This window comes from Bos indicus x Bos taurus, chromosome 10 (assembly GCF_003369695.1).
Source record: "Bos indicus x Bos taurus breed Angus x Brahman F1 hybrid chromosome 10, Bos_hybrid_MaternalHap_v2.0, whole genome shotgun sequence".
Lineage (NCBI taxonomy): Eukaryota > Metazoa > Chordata > Mammalia > Artiodactyla > Bovidae > Bos > Bos indicus x Bos taurus.
This window is the reverse complement of record NC_040085.1, coordinates 80,859,440-80,881,248: the sequence shown is the minus strand read 5'-3', so window position 1 is coordinate 80,881,248 and position 21,809 is coordinate 80,859,440. Positions and strand designations below refer to the sequence as shown.

Here is a 21,809-nt window from a genome sequence, read left to right as displayed (position 1 = left end):
AGCAGCTTGCGAGATCTCGGTTGCCCGACCAGAAGTTAGGCCTGAGCCTCTGGAGTGGGAGTGTTGAGTACAGGACACTAGAGAACTCTTGACCCCAGGGAGTATTAATCAGTGAGAACTCCCACAGAGGCCTCCACCTGTATCAAGATTCAGCACCACCTGACTGCCTGCAGCACCTAGCACAGGATACCTTACCCAGCAACAAGCAAAACAAAAGCACAACCCAATCATCAGCAGACAGGCTTCCCACAGACACCCCAAAATACACCACCTCACATGGCCCTGCCCATCAAGAGGAAAAAAACTCACTTCCTCCCACCAGAATTCAGGCACAAGTGCCTTCATACATGAAGCCTACACCAGGAACTGGACCAACCTCATCCATGAGACAAAAAGCAAGAGGAACTATGACCCTATAGCCTAGGGAAAGGCAGACCTCAAACACAGTATTTTACACAAAATGAAAAGACAGAGAAATATTGTGCAGACAAAGGAACAAAGATGAAGGAACAAGACCAAATAAACAAAGAGGAAATAGGCAAACTACTTGAAAAAGAATTCAGAATAATGACAGTAAAGATGATCCTGGTAGCTCAGTTGGTAAAGAATCAACCTGCAAAGCAGGAGACCTCGATTTGATTCCTGGGAGGAAGATCTGCTAGAGAAGAGATAGGCTACCCACTCCAGTATCCTTGGGCTTCCTGGTGGCTCAGCAGGTAAAGAATCCACCTGCAATGTGGGAGACCTGGGTTCGATCCCTGGGTTGGGAAGATCCCCTGGAAAAGGGAAAGGCTTCCCACTCCAGTATTCTGGTCTGAAGAAAGACTGTACAGTCCATGGGGTTGCAAAGAGTTGGACACAACTGAGCTTCATCACATTCACCTTTCAAAGATGATCCAAAATCTTGAAAATAGAATGGAGAAAATGCAAGAATCATTTAACACATTTCACAAGGAACTAGAAGAAAAAAAATTAGTAAACAGTAATAACACAATTACTGAAATTAAAAATACTCTAGAAGGAATCGATAGCAGAATAATTGAGGGAGAATAATAAGTGAGCTGGAAGGTATAATGGTAGGAATCATTACTTAAGAGAAGAATAAAGAAAAAAAGAATGAAAAGAATAGTCTCAGAGACTTCTGGGACAATATTAAATGCACCAACATTTGAATTATAGGGAAAAGAACAGAAAAAGAAAGGATTGACAACATTTTTGAAGAGATTATATTTGAAAACTTCCCTAACATGGGAAAGGAAATAATGAAGTCCAAGAAATGCAGAGTCCCATACAGGATAAACCCAAGAAGAAACATGCCAAGACACATATTTATCAAACTAACACAAATTAAACAAAAAGAAAAAATATTAAAAGCAGCAAGGCAAAGACAACAAGTAACATATAAGAGAAATCCCATAAGGTTAACAGTTGATCTTTCAGTAGAAACTCTGTAGGCCAGACAGGAATGACAATATATATTTAAAGTAATGAAACTGAAAAATCTACAACTAAGATTACTCAGTACAGATCTCATTCAAGATTGATGGAGAAATCATAAGATTTACAGACAAGCAAAAGTTAAGAGAATTTAGCACCACCAAAAAAGCTTTACAACAAATGTTAATAGAAATTCTATAGGCAGGAAACACAAGAGAAGGAAAAGGCTTACAAAAACAAACCCAAAACAATTAAGAAAATACCAATAGGAACATATATACCAATAGTTACTTTAAATATAAATGAATCAAACACTCCAACCAAAAGATACGGAGTAGCTGAATGGATACAAAAATAAGACCCATATACATGCCGTCTACAAGAGACCCACCTCAGACCTAGGACACATATAGACTGAAAATGAGAGGATAGAAAAAGATATTCCATGCAAATGGAAATTTAAAAAAGCCAGAGTAGCAATTCTCATATCAGACAAAACAGATTTTAAAATAAAGAATATTACAAGAGATAAGGAAGGACATTACATAACGATCAAGGGATCAAGGAAACATAACAATTGTAAATATTTATGCACCCAACAAAGGAGCACCTCAATACATAAGGCAAACACGACAGACATAAAAGGGGAAATCGACAGTGACACAATAATATTAGGGGACTTTAACACTTCACTTATACAAATAGACAAATCATCCAGACAGAAAATTAAGGAAACACAAGCCTTAAATGATACATTAGACCAAATGTACCTAACTGACATCTTCAGGACATTCCACCCAAGTGCACAAGGAGCAAACATTCTCCAGGACAGATCATATATTGTGCCACAAATCAAGCCTCAGTAAATTTAAGAAAACTGAAATGTATCAGGCATCTTTTCTGACCACACCACCATGAAACTAGATGTAAATTACAGGAAAAAAAAACTGTGAAAAACACAAATACACAAAGGTTAAACAGTACACTTCTAAATAACCAATAGGTTATTAGAGAAATCAAAAAAGACCTTGAAACACATGACAACGGAGACATGATGACCCAAAACCTATAGGATGCAATAAAAGCAGTTCTAAGAGGGAAGTGTATAGCAATACAATCTTACCTTAAGAAACAAGAAAGACATCCAATAGACAACCTAACCTTACACCTAAAGCAATTAGAAAAAGACGAACCCCCCCCCAAAAAAAACACAAACCAAACAAACAGACCCCAAAGTTAGTAGAAGGAAAGAAATCATAAACATCAGAGCAGAAATAAATGAAAATAAATGAAGGAAACAACAGCAAAGATTAATAAAACTAAAAGCCAGTTCTTTGAGAAGATAAACAAAATTGGCAAAACATTAGCCAGACTCATTAAGAAAAAAGGGAGGAGAATCAAATCAACAAAATTAGAAGTGATAAAAGAAGAAGTGACAACAGGCAATGTAGAAATACTATGGCAGAAAGTGAAGAACTAAAGAGCCTCTTGATGAAAGTGAAAGAGGAGAGTGAAAAAGCTGGCTTAAAACTCAACGTTCAGAAAACTAAGATCTTGGCATCTAGTCCCATCAGTTCAGTTCAGTCAGTTCAGTCGCTCAGTTGTGTCAGATTCTTTGTGACCTCATGAACTGCAGCACGCCAGGCCTCCCTGTCCATCACCAACTCCTGGAGCTTACTCAAACTCACGTCCATTGAGTCGGTGATGCCATCCAGCCATCTCATTCTCTGTCATCCACTTCTCCTCCTGCCCCTAATCCCTCCCAGCATCAGAGTCTTTTCCAGTGAGTCAACTCTTCGCATGAGGTGGCCAAAGTATTGGAGTTTCAGCTTTAGCATCAGTCCTTCCAATGAACACTCAGGACTGATCTCCTTTAAGGATGGACTGGTTGGATCTCCTTGCAGTCCAAGGGACTCTCAAGAGTCTTCTCCAACACCACAGTTCAAAAGCATCAATTCTTCGGCGCTCAGCTTTCTTCACAGTCCAACTCTCACATCCATACATGAAGTGATGGGACAGGATGCCATGATCTTGGTTTTCTGAATGTTGAGTTTTAAGTCAACATTTTCACTCTCCACTTTCACTTTCATCAACAGGCTTTTTAGTTCCTCTTCACTTTCTGCCATAAGGGTGGTGTCATCTGCATATCTGAGGTTATTGATATTTCTCCCGGCAATCTTGATTCCAGATTGTGCTTCTTCCAGCCCAGCATTTCTCATGATGTATTCTGCATATAAGTTAAATAAGCAGAAGTAGATGTTTTTCTGGAACTCTCTTGCTTTTTCCATGATCCAGCGGATGTTGGCAATTTGATCTCTGGTTCCTCTGCCTTTTCTAAAACCAGCTTGAACATCCGGAAGTTCACGGTTCACGTACTGCTGAAGCCTGGCTTGGAGAATTTTGAGCATTACTTTACTAGCATGTAAGATGAGTACAATTGTGCAGTAGTTTGAGCATTCTTTGGCATTGCCTTTCTTTGGGATTGGAATGAAAAGTGACCTTTTCCAGTCCTGTGGCCACTGCTGAGTTTTCCAAATTTGCTGGCATATTGAGTGCAGCACTTTCACAGCATCATCTTTAAGGATTTGAAATCACTCCACTGGAATTCCATCACCTCCACTAGCTTTGTTCGTAGTGGTGCTTTCTAAGGCCCACTTGCCTTCACATTCCAGGATGTCTGGCTCTAGGTGAGTGATCACACCATCGTGATTATCTTGGTCATGAAGATCTTTTTTGAACAGTTCCTCTGTGTATTCTTGCCATCTTTTCTTAATATCTTCTGCTTCTGTTAGGTCCATACCATCTCTGTCCTTTATCAAGCCCATCTTTGCATGAAATGTTCCCTTGCTTTATTGACTATGCCAAAGTCTTTGACTGTGTGGATCACAATAAACTGTGGAAAATTCTGAAAGAGATGGGAATACCAGACCACCTGACCTGACCTGCCAGTCCCATCACTTCATGGCAAATAGATGGGGAAACAATGGAGACAGTGACAGACTTCATTTTGGGGGGCTCCAAAATCACTGCAGATGGTGACTCCATCTGTGAAATTAAAAGACACTTGCTCCTTGGAAGAAAAACTATGACAAACCTAGACAGCATATTAAAAAACAGAGACACTACTTTGCCAACAAAGGTCTGTCTAGTCAAAGCTATGGTTTTTCCAGTAGTCATGTATGAATGTGAGAGTTGGACTGTGAAGAAAGCTGAGCGCCAAAGAATTGATGCTTTTGAACTGTGGTGTTGGAGAAGACTCTTGAGAGTCCCTTGGACTGCAAGGAAATCCAACCAGTCCATCCTAAAGGAGATCAGTCCTGAGTGTTCATTGGAAGGACTGATGCTAAAGCTGAAACTCCAATACTTTGGCCACCTGAGGTGAAGACCTGACTCATTTGAAAAGACCCTGATGCTGGGAAAGATTGAAGATGGGAGGAGAAGGGCATGACAGAGGAAGAGGATAAGATGTTTGGATGGCATCACCGATGCTATGGACATGAGTTTGAGTAGGCTCTGGGAGTTGGTGATGGACAGGGAAGCCTGGCATGCTGCAGTCCATGGGGTCAGAAAGAGTCGGACATGACTGACCAACTGAACTGAACTGATATGCCAATAAAACGGACAACCTACAAGAAATGGACAAATTCTTGGAAAAGTTCAACCTTCCAAGGCTGAACCAGGAAAAAATAGAAATTATGAACAGATCAATCAGAAACACTGAAATCAAAACTGTGATCAAAAATCTCCCAAAAAACAAAATTCCAGGGCCAGATGGCTTCACAGGCGAATTCTATCAAATGATTGCATGCTCAGTTGCTTTAGTTGTGTCTGACTTTTTGCGACCCTATGGACTGTAGCCCACCAGGCTCCTCTGTCAATGGTGATTCTCCAGGCAAGAATACTGGAGTGGGTTGCCATTCCCTTCTCCAGGGGATCTTCCCAACCCAGAGATCAAACCGCATCTCTTATGTTTCCTGCATTGGCAGGCAGGTTCTTTACCACAAGCACCACTTGGGAAGCCAGTCAAACGTTTAGAGAACAGCTAATGTCTAACCTTCTCAAACTCTTCCAGAAAACTGCACAGTGAGGAACACTCACTCTAGGAGGCCACCATCACCCTGATACCAAAATCTGACAAGGGGACATCACAAAAAAAGAAAATTATAGGCCAGTATCACTGATGAACATAAATGCAAAAGTCCTACAAAATTCTAGCAAAGAGAATCCAACAACACATTGAAAGCATCATACACCATGATCAAGTGGGGTTTATCCCAAAGATGCAAAGATTCTTCAATATATGCAAATCAATCAATGTGATCACCATATTAACCAATTAAAAGATAAAAATCATATGATAATCTCAACAGATGCAGAAAAAGCTCTGGACAAAATTCAACACCCTTTTATGATAAAAACTCTTCAGAAAACTGGCATAGAAGGAACCTACCTCAACATAATAAAGGCCATATATGACAAATCCACAGCAAACATTATCCTCAATGGTAAAAAAACTGAAAGCACATCCTCCAAGATCAGGAACAAGACAAGGGTGCCCAGTCTCACCACTCTTATTCAACAGTTTTGGAAGTCCTAGCCATGGCAGTCACTGAAGAAAAAGAAATAAAATGAATCCAGATTGGAAAAAAAGAAGTAAAACACTCATTGCCTGCAGATAATATGATACTATACATAGAAAGATAGTAAAGATCCTATCAGAAAATTACTAGAGCTAATCAATGAATTTAGTAAAGTCACATGATACAAAATCAACATACAGAAATCCTCTGTATTCCTATACACAACAACAAAAGATCAGAAAGAGAAATTAAGGACTCAATCCCATTCACCATTGCAACCAAAAGAATAAAATACCTAGGAATAAACCTACCTAAAGAGATAAAGGACCTGTATACAGAAAACTATAAGACACTCATGAAAGAAATCAAAGATGACACAAACAGACAAAGAGATATAGCATGTTCTTGGATTCAAAGAATCAAAATTATGAAAATGACTCTACTACCCAAGCAATCTACAGATTCAATGCAATCCCTATCAAATTGCCAATAGCATTTTTCACAGAACTAGAACAAAATATTTCACAATTTCTAAGAACCCGAATAGCCAAAGCAATCTTGTTAAGAAAAATGGAGCTAGAGAAATCAACCTTCCTGACTTCAGACTATACTACAAAATTACAGTCATCAAGGCAGTATGGTATTGGCACAAAAACAAATTATATAGATCAATGGAACAAGATGAAAGCCCAGAGATAAACCCACACACCTATGGGCACCCTATTTTTGACAAAGGAGGCAAGAATATGCAATGGAAAAAGGACAGTCTCTTCAATAAGTGGTGCTGGGAAAACTGGACAGTTATGTATAAAAGAATGAATATAGAACATTTCCCACCACCACACACAAAAATAAACTCAAAATGGATTAAAAACCTAAATGTAAGACCAGAAACTATAAAACTTGGATGAACACATAGGCAGAACACTCTTTGACATACATTGCAGCAAAATCCTCCGAGACCCACCTCTAAGAGTAACGGAAATCAAAACAAACGGGACCTGCTGAACTTAAAAGCTTTTGCAAAGGAAACTAAAAACAAGGTGAAAAGACAACCTTCAGAATGGGAGAAAATAACTGCAAATGAAGCAACTGACAAAGGATTAGTCCAAAATATACAAGCAGCTCATGCAGCTCAATATCAGAAAAACAACCCAATCAAAACAATGGACAGACCTAAACAGACGTTTCTCCAAAGAAGATGGCTAATACACACATGAAAAAATGCTCAACACTGCTCATTATTAGAGAAATGCAAATCGAAACTACAAGAAGGCATCGCCTCACACTGGTCAGAAAGGCCACCGTCATCAAAAAATCTACGAACAAAAAGTGCTGGAGAGGATGTGGAGAAGAGGGAGCCCTCGTGCACAGCTGGTGAGGATGAAAACTGATATAGCCACTATGGAGGACAGTACACAGACTTCTTAAAAAACTAGGAATAAAACTACTATATGACCCAGCAATCCCACTACTGGGCACATAACCTGAGTGTGTGTGCTCAGTCACATCCAACTCTTTGTGACCCCACGGACTGTATCCCACCAGGCTCCTCTGTCCATGGAATTTTCCAGGCAAGAATACGGGAGTGGGTTGCCACTTTCTGCTCCAGGAATCTTCTCAACCCAGGGATCAAACCCATGTCTCTTGTGTCTCCTACACTGGCAGGTAGATTCTTTACCACTAGTACCACCTAGGAAGCCCACATACCCTGAGAAAACCATAATTCAAAAAAGACACATACACCCCCAAAGTTCACTGCACTACTATTACAATAGCTAGGACATGGAAGTAACCAAGATCTCCACTGACAGATAAATGGATAAAGAAGTTGTGGTACATATATGAGTGGAATATCACTCAACCATAAAAAGGAATGAATCTGAGTCAGTTCCAGTGAGGTGGAGAAACCTAGAGCCTGTTATACAGAGTGAAGCAAGTCAGAGAAAAATAAGTATATCTTAATGCATATATGAAATTTAGAAAAATGGTACAGATGCACATATTTGCAGCTCAGGAATAAGTACGCAGACATAGGGAACAGACTTGCAGACACAGCGAGGGGAAGGGAGGATGGCGTGAATTGAGAGTAACACTGAAACATACATTACCATATGTAATACACATAGCTAGTGAGAAGCTGCTGTATAACACAGGGAACTCAACCCAGCACTCGGTGACAACCTAGAGGGGTGGGAGGTGGGAGGGAGATTCAGGAGGGAAGGGACATATGTATACTTATGGCTGATTCATGTGTGGTTGTATAGGCACAAACCAACATAACATTGTAAAGCAATTACCCTTCAATTAAGAACAAAACAAAAACAACACAGTAAAAAGTCTTGCTCCTTCAGCCTGGAAGTAAACTTGCTAAACTGTATCAGAAATTTCCTTTTCATTTGATTTGGCCAAAAACTGTCTTACAAGTAAAACGAAGCCCTATATCGAAGCATCAGAGGATTAGGACACATGGAGAGAGGTGTCCGTCTTCCTGGTGTCTGTGCAGGCAACTCAAAGTGGGAATGACTTGCGTAGGACAGGCTGCCTGTGTGTGACCCACAGGCTGGCTCCACGCCCCTTACATACCTGCTTCCAGGAGGGGTGGAGTGGCTCTCAGGAGCTTGGGGGTCTGACTGTATCGACCATGTTGGGCCAGCGGGACTGATGACAGGCCGAAGTGTGGGGGGAGTTGAAGCACTGCTTCTGTTTATGACGCTGCTTGCCAAGTTCAGGTTTGTGACCTAGAAATGAAGTGAGGGAAATAGACTGACTTTATAGAGTTTTAGAAAAGCATCATTAAAAACATATTGGGGAAATCACGTAGAGGTTCAGGCGATGCTGGCTCATCTGGGCTGACACAGTGGTTGTGACAAAGGCACGCGTTAAAGTGTGACCTCGGTGCACATCCAAGAGCAGAGGTGAGGGTCCCGAGTGTCAATATAAGTTAACAAGTATTTATTCCACCTACTACATGCAAAGCACCATACTACGCTAGGTGCAGTAAAATAAAAAGATTAATAACAAAGAGGGTGAGTATTTACCAAGTATTTACTGTGTCATGCAAGGTTCTAAGAATCAGGCAGAGTGCTTAGCCTTTCTGACCCTTGTGTCCTCATACGAAAGTTCTAAATGCTCAATAAAGTTTAGTTATAAATAATAATTAGATAAAGTCACTGATTTAGAAAAAAGTTGCCCAGGCAATAGAAAAATGGGCACTGACTTCAATAAGTGATTTACAAAAATTGAATATAATTAGCCAATTAAACAATTAAAACTATTCAGTTCTATTGTCAAAGAAATGTAAATTACAAGATAACACTTTTATGTGTTACACTGACATATACTAATAAAAAATATAGTACCTAACAATGCCAAGGGTGATATTAGATGTGTAGTGTAAGTACACATCTTTCATTGGTAGACTCTTTCTACAAGTAAATTTGCCAACATATTATTAAAAGTATCAAAATTTTTGTACACTTTGATGCTATAGTCTAAGTTATAGGAACTATGCAAAAAAACAACTGCAGATCATTAATGAGGTATTATAATAGTAGTTACTATTTAGCAGAACTTAAAATGTGCCAAGCTCTGAGTAAACAAGTATATTACATACATCTCATTCATAATTCTATTTGCAAGTACTATTATAATCCCCACTTTACAAAGAAGGAAACAGGAATAAATGGCAGAACTACAATCTGACCATAGTCTGAAACTCCAAATTCCCTGTTCTTCCTCACTACACTATACTGTGAACAGAAACTGAGAACAAGCATCCTTTTTAATATTGAAAAAGGAAAGATTTAAATGGCTAATAGTATTTAAATAAATTATGTTAAATAAACATGTTAAATAAATTTTGCTCTAAACATATAAGGGAATGTTATGTATCCACCAGAATTTTTTGCAGAATACTTAATGGTTTAGGAACATGCCGACGTCTTGAATTAAAAAAAAGAAATCACAATATGAAACTGTACAGAGAGCAGATTCAAATTTCCTTAAATGCACACATATGCGGATACACATTCCTAAAAGGGATATGTTACTTTTATAATCCAGAAGGAAAAAAATGTACATTATTATGAAAAATACAGGTGTGAGCTGATAAGCTTAAAACCTGGATGCGGAGAGTGGAATCAGAAAAGGAGGCTTCGAGAAGCATTTCAAATAAGATGCACAGAGGGTGCTGAAAAGGGGTGGGGGACTCAAGGCTGAAGGCAGGGTGCTGAGGGGGAGACACAGGGAAGAGTGACGTGAGGAGATTTAAAGTCCAAGAAAAGTGTCCCAGGAAGCTAACAATTTTGACACAAATAGGATTTTTTTTAATCTGAAAGAAAATAAGTCATTTTTAGCACTTTAGTGCTTCATTCCTAGTTATAGAATTCAGTAAGCGACAACTGCCCAGGCCTGTGTCTTCCCACCAAAGACTCAAGTATTTTTGGCCCCTTTCTGCCGCTACCAGGGGAGAAGAAAGCCCACGCTGACAAAAGGGGGAAGGCAGCGAGCAGGTGACGGCAGTGCCCTCTGGCCCCCCCCCGAAGGGCCTTGACCCTCTTCCTGCACCCTACCGAGAGGCAACAAAGGTGCCCAGGCAATCGGGCTCCCGCAGGACTCAGCTCACCCTTGCCCCAACACTAACCCCCTTGGCCCTAAAGATTAGGCTTCTCAAATTAGACCCCTGGCCCTAAAGATTAGGCTTTTCAAATTAGACATGAGCTTACAGCTTACAAAGACGTTACCAAGTAGAAAGGTCTTTCTGATAACTAACAGCTTCTCCAATTACTGTCTTAGTCGGTTGTGCCAAAAACCTAATAAAAAAGGCTTATTAATAATTTATAGTGGGACAGCAATAAAATAAACAAAATGGACATACTTTACCATGGTTAGTATAAACTTTCTGGCTTGGACATGAGTGAATGGGAAGGAGAAGAGATATTAGACTTGGTACATTTTCTCTCTTTTGGCCAGACTGCCTTTAACTGAAACATCATTGTCTTCATCGTGGGCTTCCCTGGTGGCTTAGCCAGTAAAGAATCTGTCTGCAACGCAGGAGACTGCGTGGATCAGGACGATCCATAGAGAAGAAAATGGCAACCCCTTCCAGTATTCTTGCCTGGGAAATTCCATGGATAGAGGAGCCTGGGGGGCTACAGTCCATGGGGTTGAAAGAGTCAGACCCAACTTAGTGACTGAGCCATCATTTTCATCATAATCGCTAACATTTACTGAATGCTCACCATGTGCCATGGGCTTAGCTCAGCAGTCCTCAGCCTTTTGGGCACCAGGGACCGGTTTCGTGGAAGATAATTTTTCCTTGGACTGGGGGAGGGGTGGATGGGTTTTGGGGGTGATTCAAACGCATTACATTTATTGTGCACTCTATTTTGTGGCAATCTCAGAATATTCGGCCTTGACTTTAGGGTTAGGATTCATGCCTATGAGAATCTGATGCTGCTGATGTGAAAGAAGGCTGAGCTCAGGCAGTAGGGCAAGCCATGGGAAGCGGCTGTACACACAGATGAAACTTCACCCTCCACTCACTCCTGCTGGGCAGCCCCGGTCCAACGGCCATGGACTGCTACAGGTCTGTGGCCCAGGAGTTGGGGACCCGCAGCTGAGATGCCCTTGCATCATCTTGATGTGCACAATTTCACTTAACCCTGAGCCAGCCTTTCAAGAAATGTCTATTGTTACTCCCATTTTACAGAAGAGGCAACTGAAGTCTTAAGAGGCAAATAATTAGATAAAGGTAACACATCGACTAGATGGCAGGGCCAAGAGGAAAAGAGAGAAAGTCCTCTTCCAAATGCATGTGGTATACTTTATCCTAATCCTATGGCTTAACATCTGAGTCCTTGCAGGAGAAGTGCCAGGTACTTATAAGTGAGGTTTTTATCTCCCTCCATTACTCACAGAGATAGATATTGTGATACTCTTTTCTCTCTCTCTCTCTCTCTGTTTTTTGGTCACTCCATGTGGTTTTCTGGGATTTTAGTTCCTATACCAGGCACTGAACTCAGCCCCTTGTTAGTGGGAGAGGGGTGTCTTAACCACCGAACTGTTAGGAAATTCCCTGAGTACTCCCTTCTCAGATATGGAGAAACTAAGGGTCAGAGAAGTTATGGTAAGTCATTGGTTCAAGGCCACATAACAGTTGCAGAACTGGTACTCTTGTTTTAAAAGCCATTTTCCAGTTTTGAAACAAATAGGGAAACAGTCTTAGTTGTCCTTAATTACTAGAAAGTTTTGAAAATATAATCGGATACAGACCTCAAATTCTGAAAATAGTGATTATACAGGAATTGATTATACCTATTCCAGCTTTTTCTCCTTTTCCTTAAATTTATTTCCCACTTGTCACCCTTCACCACAGCAGATTAGAGAAACAGACTAACAAAAAGCCCCAAACAAAACCATCCTCAATCAGTTTTGTTTCTTGGCAGATAAAGTAAGAGATGGTACAAACATAAAACTAATTTTGGACTCGTAGTGAATTTTATTTTTTCATGTAACATCCACTCTGCATTTCATGGATAAATCAAGAATTGATAGCCATTATTATTTCCTTCTACATAAAAGCAAAGCATCCTTAATTTATTTTGAGAAAGATAGCAAAAAAAGACCACTGCTTAAATGTGAGAGTATGTAAGGAATAAGAAAAGTTTTGAAGGTTCCAATCTTTCTATGCAAAGGATTCCCACTTAAAAAAAAAAAAAAGGAGTCTATCTCTATTAAATAATAACAACTTGCCCCTCTAAATATTCAACTCTTACTTCTGTGATTTTTGTCTAGAAGACATTCAGTATCCAAGGACACAGTTACCTCCATACCACCCAGCTCCGTCTTCCCAGGACATACATTGCTAATGAGTAACACAATAATTTGGGGCTCACTTAGCTATGGCCTCCGAGTCTTCTTTACACAGTCCTCCAGGCAGCTGTCTCCAGTTAATCAGAACTGACAGGGGAGACAACTATTTTCAACCCTTGTTCTAGAACAGGACTATCCAATAGAACACATTGTGATGGACATGTTCTATAAACTGCACAGTTCAATACAGCAGTCAGCGGCCACAGATGATCATTGTGCACTTGAAATATGACCAGTGTGACTGAGGAACTGGATTGTAAACTGTATTTAACTTAAATTTTGAAAGCCACATGAAGGCCGTGGCCATCTTATCAGACAGCACAGCTCTAGAGCCTTGACCAGATCTGGCTGAATCCTATGAGTACAGACTTATGCCTGCCTAAGTTCAGTCTAAGCAAAGTATCTCCAGATTAAATGAGTTTTGAATGTCTCTAGTTCTTTCTTTTAGCTTCTCGGTTTTTTCTAGAATAGGCAGAAGAATTCCTTGAACTAAAACAGACCCACGCATCAACTCTGGTGGCCCTTGCTACACCTTGTCTTGACTAAGGATAGGGCTGACCAAAGGGCAGGGCAGGTCTTAAGAAACTCTATAAGCCAATTAGAGTTCACACCTGGCAGTTTCTTCCTTAAAGGGACGGAATGATGATGACTATTCCTGTCACAGGCTCCCTTTGCTTCCCTGTCCATCTACATTTCTCCAGCTAACATAACAAAACCAGCTTTGATAAAATGAAGAGAAAGTGGAAAATGGTATTTAATTACACCTGATTTGCAACAAATGGGTAACATGTCACTACTAAAGAATTTTTTTTTTTTTAATGACAAGGCTCACAGCACATAAAGACACAGCACCAGTCACAAAACAGAGGTTCATCATTTGAGAGAGGAGGATCAGGTGATTAAGGTAGAGGTGGTCTGGCAACCCACTCCAGTATTCTGGCCTGGAGAATCCCATGGACAGAGGAGCCTGGCAGGCTATAGTCCATGGGGTCACACAGAATCGGACACAACTGAAGTGACTTTGACAGCATAGTCGCCATTGGGCCAGCTGGCTTCTCTGGGCTAATAATCAGAGACTATGCTACTAAACCTAGGCTGGTCAACTCACGAATTTATGCCACGAGTTGCATGGGGTCTGGAAGACAGGATAGTTAAAGAACATGTCTTATTGATAAAGGATATCAACATCTTTATGTTGCTTATAAGAACTTTACAAGGCTATGTTTGGATCTCTAAAATGTTTTGCCATAGTTAGTTTTTAAGCAAATACGAAATCTTTCAGGTTCCTTTACAATAACAGTAATAACAACAAAGTTGGATTAGCGCTAATGATGGCTAACTTTAATCAGTATTTTGTTTTTGCCAGGCATTGTAGACAATTAACTCAATCTTCAAGACACATCTGTTAGGTACAATTATTGCCCTCATTTATAGATGGGGAAACTGAGATTAAGAGGTAAAATAATTTGCTCAAGAACAAATAATTGTTATCTATAAGCCCCTAGTTTCAATTCCTGTTTTCCCTGATACAAAATCTCCTGATTTTGCAGTTTTAACCACTGAGTTATTCCCACCGCCTTATAACTTTCAACCTGAACTTACTATTATGTCTGTGGACTGGCATTTGCATTATCCAGGAGTTTGTTAAAAATGCAGACTCAGCCCAATCTCAGCCCCAGTGAACAGAAATCTGTATTTGACAAGAGCCACAGATAATTCACGTGCATCTTTAAGCTTGAGAAGCACTTGCTACAGGGCATGGTGGGAAAGGAAAGAACAGGGAAGAGGAACCTTTCAAATCTAGTCCTCCATAAAGCTCAGGGGATCGTCCAAAAACCAGCAGAAATGCCCTAATGGAGTGGGGAACAACATACAAAACAACCAAAGGGAAGGAGGAGAGAAAATAATTCTATCAAGAACTTTGCGGCTTTACTATGTCTCATTGTCATTTGGATGCTCAAACATGAACATGCATAATGTCAAGTATGCCGAGGATGCAAAAGTGGATGAAACAGTTTGGAACAAGCTTCAGGGAACTTCAAATCTAGCTTATCATGCTGCCATGAAAAACGGTGGTCATGAAAAATAAATCAAGACAAGGGCTTCCCTGGTGGCTCAATGATAAAGAATCCGCCTGCCAATGGAGGAGACGGGTTTGATCCCTGATCCAGGAAGATCCCATATGCCTCGGAGCACAGAGCCCATGTGCCTCAACTACTGAAGCCTGCATGCCCTACAGCCTGTGCTCCACACAAAGAGAAGCCACCGCAATGAGAAGCCCACATGCCCCAACGCCAGAGGGGCCCCATCGCCATAACCAGAGAAAAGCCCAATCAACTAAGTAAAATTATGTATAAAAAACAAACCAAGATATTTAATCCTCATAACAATCAGCTTGTTAAATATTCTTCCACCCCTGCCTTTCTCTAAGTGAAGGACAGCCTGTAGGAGAATCCAGTCTTGAGCTTGTGCGTGCGTGCGTGCCAAGGCCCACCTGAGCCTTAGGGTCCGCTGGCAGATGTTTCACCCCTTGCTCTCCTCCTCCCGCTCCTTTTCCTCTGCTCCCACTCTCTCGGAGAGGCTTCTGCAGAAGTTCCACTCCCGTTCCCTTCCTCATGTCCGTTGCCACGCTGACCTCAGGGTGTTTTTTCTTTCAGTACCAAAACTCTTGTTTATTTTACAGCCAACCTTCCGAATAAGGCAGGTGAGCAAACATCTGAATGTGTGGGGTAGGGACACATTGCACGCATTCCATCTAGACAGGTGTTTAAATTACTGCGGGAATAAATACAGGTGATGGATTGAGAAAAGGGGTAGCAGCAACAGAGAGGGAGGCCAATTTCCGGTGGCTGGCCCGCCCAAGTGTTACTGCTTGTTACTGCTGTTTGCTCAAAGTAGCGCTACAGCCAGTGCTGTAATTAAAATATGATGGCATTGCCCTGATGGCTTCCCAGAATATACCTACCACCCACTCAGACACATAACCTTTTGGTATCCAAAAAGGATCTGGGGCCAGGCCTAACTAGATCACTGTTGCTCTGCAGGCATGCTCGAGAAATGCTACAGTCCTGAATGCTCAAAAGAAGTCCAAAACTCAAAGATTTAAGTTCATAAACATTTACTCTGTTGCTGCAAAGCCTTGGGTAATGTCTTAAGAGTATGGGTGGCCATACTCTTAAAATGTGGCCTCTGCCCTTAAGCCATGAAGGAGTTGGTAATCTAGTGAGAAAAACATCCAGACAAATAGCAATATTAAAGGCCTCCAGGATATGGTAATTGCTGTAATAAAGGCATTAAGGAAATTCAAAGAAGGCAGTTGAACTGGTCCTAAAATGATCTGTAGGAGGACTGGTTTGGGGCTGGTGGAATGGTGGTGGCTCCAAGGAGAAAAGATAAGGCAGGATTAAAAATGCAGAGACAGATAAGCAAGAAGAGTCTCTGAGAAACAGAAAGACACTCTAATTTGGCTAAAGCTTAGAGCAATGGAAGATGGAAACCAATAGGACAACACCTTGGGGAGGTCCCTGAATTCTACTCTCTTCATCTAGTAGACAGCAGTAAGATGGCTCGCAGATTCTGACAGAGTAGGGCTATGCCAGGACTGTGGGGAAGCAGGGAAATCTGGCTTAGAGTCAGCACGGTCAGGCGAGACATAATAAGGATGGGATGCAAGACATGCTTTGCTGGTCTCTCCTCATCCCCCCTCCCACCCCGCCCCAAGGCTGAAGGAGAGTGCTGGGCCTTGGACTGGAGAGCGGCATTTGTAGTAAGATGATAAAAGCTCTCAAGTTCATGTGTTCACATTTTCTTTTGAATCAGCCCTCTTTTGGATTGCATCCTCCCAAACAGCTGGCAAGGCAAGTTGGCACTGCCCACCCTTTAAGAAGGGAAGGTCCAAGAGTGGGCATCTTAGGCCAGCTTTGTTCTAGGGCCTCATGGGAAAATGCGCCTTTCCTTAGATTTATCATTCCATGCCCCTCCCCCCCCAACAGGAAAATGATTTGAGGATCAAGACAAGGAGGTGGGCCAGGAGCGACGTGCCTAGGAGGCAGACTAGATGGCTTCTGTCTAGGCCTGAGACCTGGAGGCAAAAGAAGACATTGGCTCATCCAGCCCATGTCACCAAAGCTAGGATTCCTACTCAGGAGACTGGAGCCAAAAATCTTGTAGTGATTAAGAGATGCTTTGGCCTGGGAGATCGTCTCTGGGAATCTTGACTCTTAAGTTAGCTGCTATGGAATCTGGATTCCAGCCATAGTTCTCTTGCAGTCAGTGTTTAATGACCAATAACTTCTAGATCCACCATGGAACAACAAAAACAAACAAACTGACATTTAAGGATAGTGAGGTTTCGGCAAATATTTGAAAAGACAAAACAGGTTAATGGAAAAAAAACAAGTTGCCAGTGTCTACTGCGATATTGAATCCCCTACCATATCAACATTAACTAGCATCTACTTCTGTGCATTTTGGAGAAGGCAATGGCAGCCCACTCCAGTACTCTTGCCTGGAAAATCCCATGGGTGGCGGAGCCTGGTAGGCTGCAGTCCATGGGGTCGCTAAGAGTCGGACATGACTGAGCGACTTCACTTTCACTTTTCACTTTCATGCCTTGGAGAAGGAAATGGCAACCCACTCCAGTGTTCTTGCCTGGAGAATCTCAGGGACAGGGAAGCCTGGTGGGCTGCCGTCTATGGTGTCACACAGAGTCGGACACGACTGAAGCGACTTAGCAGCAGCAGCAGCACTTCTGTGCATGCATGTGCCACCAGAGATGCTCAGAGGGCTCAAACAAACCTTGTGCACACCAGGACCCAGAGACCTCACAGAGACTGAGAAAGAACTGTGTTTGAGTGTCTCCTGTGGAGGTACGGGTCAGCAGTGGACTGCTGCGGGGGCAGGGGCTCTGGGTGAGGTAGACCTGGGTATGGCATTAGCCCTCTTGGAGGAGGTCGCCATTAACCCCACCATAGAGCCGCCAGAACTTAACACAGGACTGGGAAACAGACTTTTAAAAAGAGAAAAGCTATGAACAACCTAGACAGCATATTAAAAAGCAGAGACATTACTTTGCCAACAAAGATCTGTCTAGTCAAAGCTATGGTTTTTCCAGTAGTCATGTATGGATGTGAGAGTTGGAGTACAAAGAAAGCTGAGGGCCGAAGAATTGATGCTTTTGAACTGTGGTGTTGGAGAGTCTCTTAGACAGCAAGGAGATCTAACCTGTCCATCCCAAAGGAAATCAGTCCTGAATATTCATTGGAAGAACTTATGCTGAAGCTGAAACTCCAATACTTTGACCACCTGATGTGAAGAACCAACTCATTGGAAAAGACCCCGATGCTGGGAAAGATTGAAGATGGGAGGAGAAGGGGATGACAGAGGATGAGACGGTTGGATGGCATCACCAACTCAATGGACATGATGAGTAAGCTCCAGGATTTGGTGATGGACAGGGAGGCCTGGCGTGCTGCAGTCCATGGGGTCCCAGAGAGTCAGATATGACTGAACAGCTGAACCGAACTGAACCACTGTGCATGCATGTGCCATCAATCCCTCAAGAATGAGACACTCTCCACTTACAGCAGGCACCTGGGTTCTACATTTCTACTGATATGGCTTGTCTACAAATGTAGTGGCAAAAACCCTTCTCTAACTGGGGCTTGTGGGTTTTCACAAGACTTTCACCTTAACACAGCACCAAGGTGTCTCATTGTGCCTGGGAAGACACAAGCAGCAAGGACAGATACAGCTGTGCCAGGACAGGCAGGAGTTATCCCCAACCTGGAAACTGAAACACCAGAGGCTATTTTGGGTTTTGCCATTAGCCCTAGGAAGGTCCTTCACACCACATAAGTAGAGCTGGATCCTGAAATCTTGTTGCTAGTACCTTGCGCTTTACTTTCCAATGTTAGATTTATTTTTCACAGAAGAGTTCCCTCAGCTATAAAGGATCCTTACCATTACACTGTTTCAAGAGCATAATGGTAGAGTTGAAGAGCTTCATGCCATGTTTTGCACTGTATTCTAATTATAGGTTTATTCACTTATCTTGCCCCACAAATTACATGCTCCCTTAGGACAAGGACTGCATCTTATTCCCTTTTGTATCCCTAGAGTTTACCCAGTAGGCACAAAAGTATTTATATAAATGAAGTGGGTCTCATCTAGTCTTAAATAACCCTCACAAACACACCTCAATCTCCTACTAGCAGCTAGTTTCACCAGTGAGTTAAAAAGTGATTAATGTCACTGGAAGGCTTGCAAGGAAATTAAAGGTTCCAAATTACCTCTCTTTAAAAATACCATAAGGGAAGGACTGCTTTGGAATAAGGGGAAATGAAATAATCAGTGACTAGAGTGAGAGATAAGTGTTGTTCTTGCTATTATCAACCTGCATAATTTTAGAGATGATTTCTGCCCGCTCTTGAAGTTTTGGGCAAAGTTCTCAAACGGGTCGAATAATAGCTTAGACATACAGATTTTATTCCTTGTTGATGAATATACTATATTTGCTTTTCACGACACTGAAACAGCAAACAGCTAACACTCCATTTGAGATTCACTCAAGCAACCTCAGGTTCACTAAGGCTGTCTGCAAATTTCATGTATCTTATTTATCAAAATGGAGATGGAAATTCAACATCAAAGACTTGGTAATAGCTTAACATAAGAACAAATCAGTGGCAGAGCATTCCCAATGCAGCTTATAATCTTGGCATAGATCAGTCTCCTCATTATAGCATGGTCCGTAAAATCTTAACTAAGTCATCTAATGAGGTCTAGAGATGGGGTTCCACAAGATTATTTAATTAATCCAACAAATATTTATCAGACACTCTGTGGCATTCTTTTGAGCACTGAAGATGAACAATCTTTTTTTTTTTTAATTAAAAAAATTCTTGCCTTCATGGAGATTATGGCCTGGGGGAGGGGGGGGTGTTGTATCACTGAAATATACAAAGAATGTCTGAAGGTAAGATAATCACAAATTTAGAGCAATCACTTTTGGCCAAATTACTGATATTAGTGATCATATACTACCTAAAAGTTTTCAGGAGTTCTCAACTTGGAGACCTTGGGTCCACCAGGCATCATGAAGGAGTTAAGCTAGAGGGGGAGGAAATGTTTATGAACCCTCTAAAATTAATGTACATTTCTAAGTTTGAGTGCACATTTTTTTTAGGACAAAAACTGTAACTTACATTCAATTCTCAAAGGAATCTCTCACTCCAAAAAGGTTAAGACTCACTTCATATCACTGCTACGAAGATTAATTTTTCTAAAGCTGTATTCACACTGTACTCTGAACTACACAGCAGCATCTTGAGAACAACGTTCTCTGTGTCCTTCACATACAAAGGCTCATCAGAATACGATGGGATCAACTCAGTCTGTCATGGACCCTTCATTCCCCTGACCATGGGGCCCTGAATTGGAATAGAGAAATGTAGTGGTGAGTCCTAGCTGACTTGTTTTACCATATGTCGCTGGAACAAAAGGCAATCCTTGAATAAAAAAAAAAAAATCACTGGACCAAGATCTATTTCACTCAAGATAAATGAAAACGCAAAGTGCTGGATCTGTACTTAATTACATGATTTGCATCACTGAATAAATACTAGAGAATATATTCAATTAAGAAACAAGAAAAGAATCATCCTTAAAGGGCACTTCCTGAGCAGGTATTAAATCATTAGCCATGACCACAAACATGTTTTAAGGCATGACCTTTGTCTCCTGTTCCTGGATACTGATAAAATGAATCTCAAGAAATTTATATTCTAATCAGCAGGAGATAAGAGTTCCAGTGTTAATCTCACTTTCAAAGGGGTTAGGCAAGGCAAGGAACCTCTGCAGCTCTGTTGCATTAGAACTCAGTTCTCTTGCCATGTCTTCTCTCATAAACGCTGTCACTTACATGAAATACATACACACACAGACACTTGGTGTTCCAAAATCTACAAAGAGTTCCAGATCAAGAATTGCCAAAGACATTCCTGGAAAACCTTACAAGATGGCCAGATCCGTTTCTTGTACTTCTAATTCATTATTCAGTCTTTGAGTCGATGGGGGCCACCGCCACCACGATAAACAGATCTACTCTCACTGCATCTCCAGGGATTAAGAAGGCTGCTCAGTGATGAACCTGAATTCACTACCAAACAATCTGATGGCTTGGCTACAACTCTACAGAGGCCTTAAGCTCAGTCACTAGAGTCTAAGGAGAGGTGAGAGTCCTGTGTGGAATGAGAAGAGGCAGAAAAACACCAAGGGAAAGAGTATAAAGTCAGAGAGATCTGGGTTTGCATCCTGGTGCCATCACCTGCCATTTGTGTGACCTCAGCAGGGTGGCCTATGCTTTCAGCTATTTTCTTCATCTGTTAAAAAAAGTCTCTACTTCATAAGGTTACAGAGACAATAATGCATATAAAGTACTTACCACAGTGTCCAGTACAAAGCAGACATTCAACTAATGTCACCTACTTTATTATAAAGGGCAGGTGTATTGAAAAAAAAAATGGAAGAGGAATAGTTTTTTAAAACACATGTAAAAACCAATATAACACAGAAATTTTTTTTTAATTTAGCAAGCATGTAATAAGTGCATACCAAGTGCTGGGTGATGGATTAGAAAGAATACCATCACATAGTTTATAACTCAATAGAAAAGAAGAGATGCAAAACTATAACATATTTTGTTATAGGGAATGACTAATGAAGGGCTACAGATACAGACAATGGAAAGATGACATCTGGATGGGGTGGCAGGGGATTATTCATTCATTTATTTTAAAAATAAGTATCAAATCCATACTATATACCCAGGTTGAGAAAACTGGTGAAAAAATGGACATGGTCACTTTCCACCTTAACCAGGTACCTTATAGTCCAGTAGAATTAGCACATTTACTG

General features: G+C 41.2%; 1 protein-coding gene across 14 annotated transcripts in view; it reads right to left on the bottom strand.

Annotated features, from left to right (window-relative positions):
• Positions 1 to 21,809, bottom strand: part of TTLL5 (tubulin tyrosine ligase like 5) — a 317,823-nt gene that overhangs the window by 155,307 nt on the left and 140,707 nt on the right. For all 14 annotated transcript variants that reach the window (XM_027552476.1, XM_027552486.1, XM_027552477.1 and 11 more), the window contains one exon: positions 8,604 to 8,758. In XM_027552476.1, the coding sequence (XP_027408277.1) occupies positions 8,604 to 8,758 (155 nt within the window). The remainder of the gene's footprint in view (positions 1 to 8,603; positions 8,759 to 21,809) is intronic.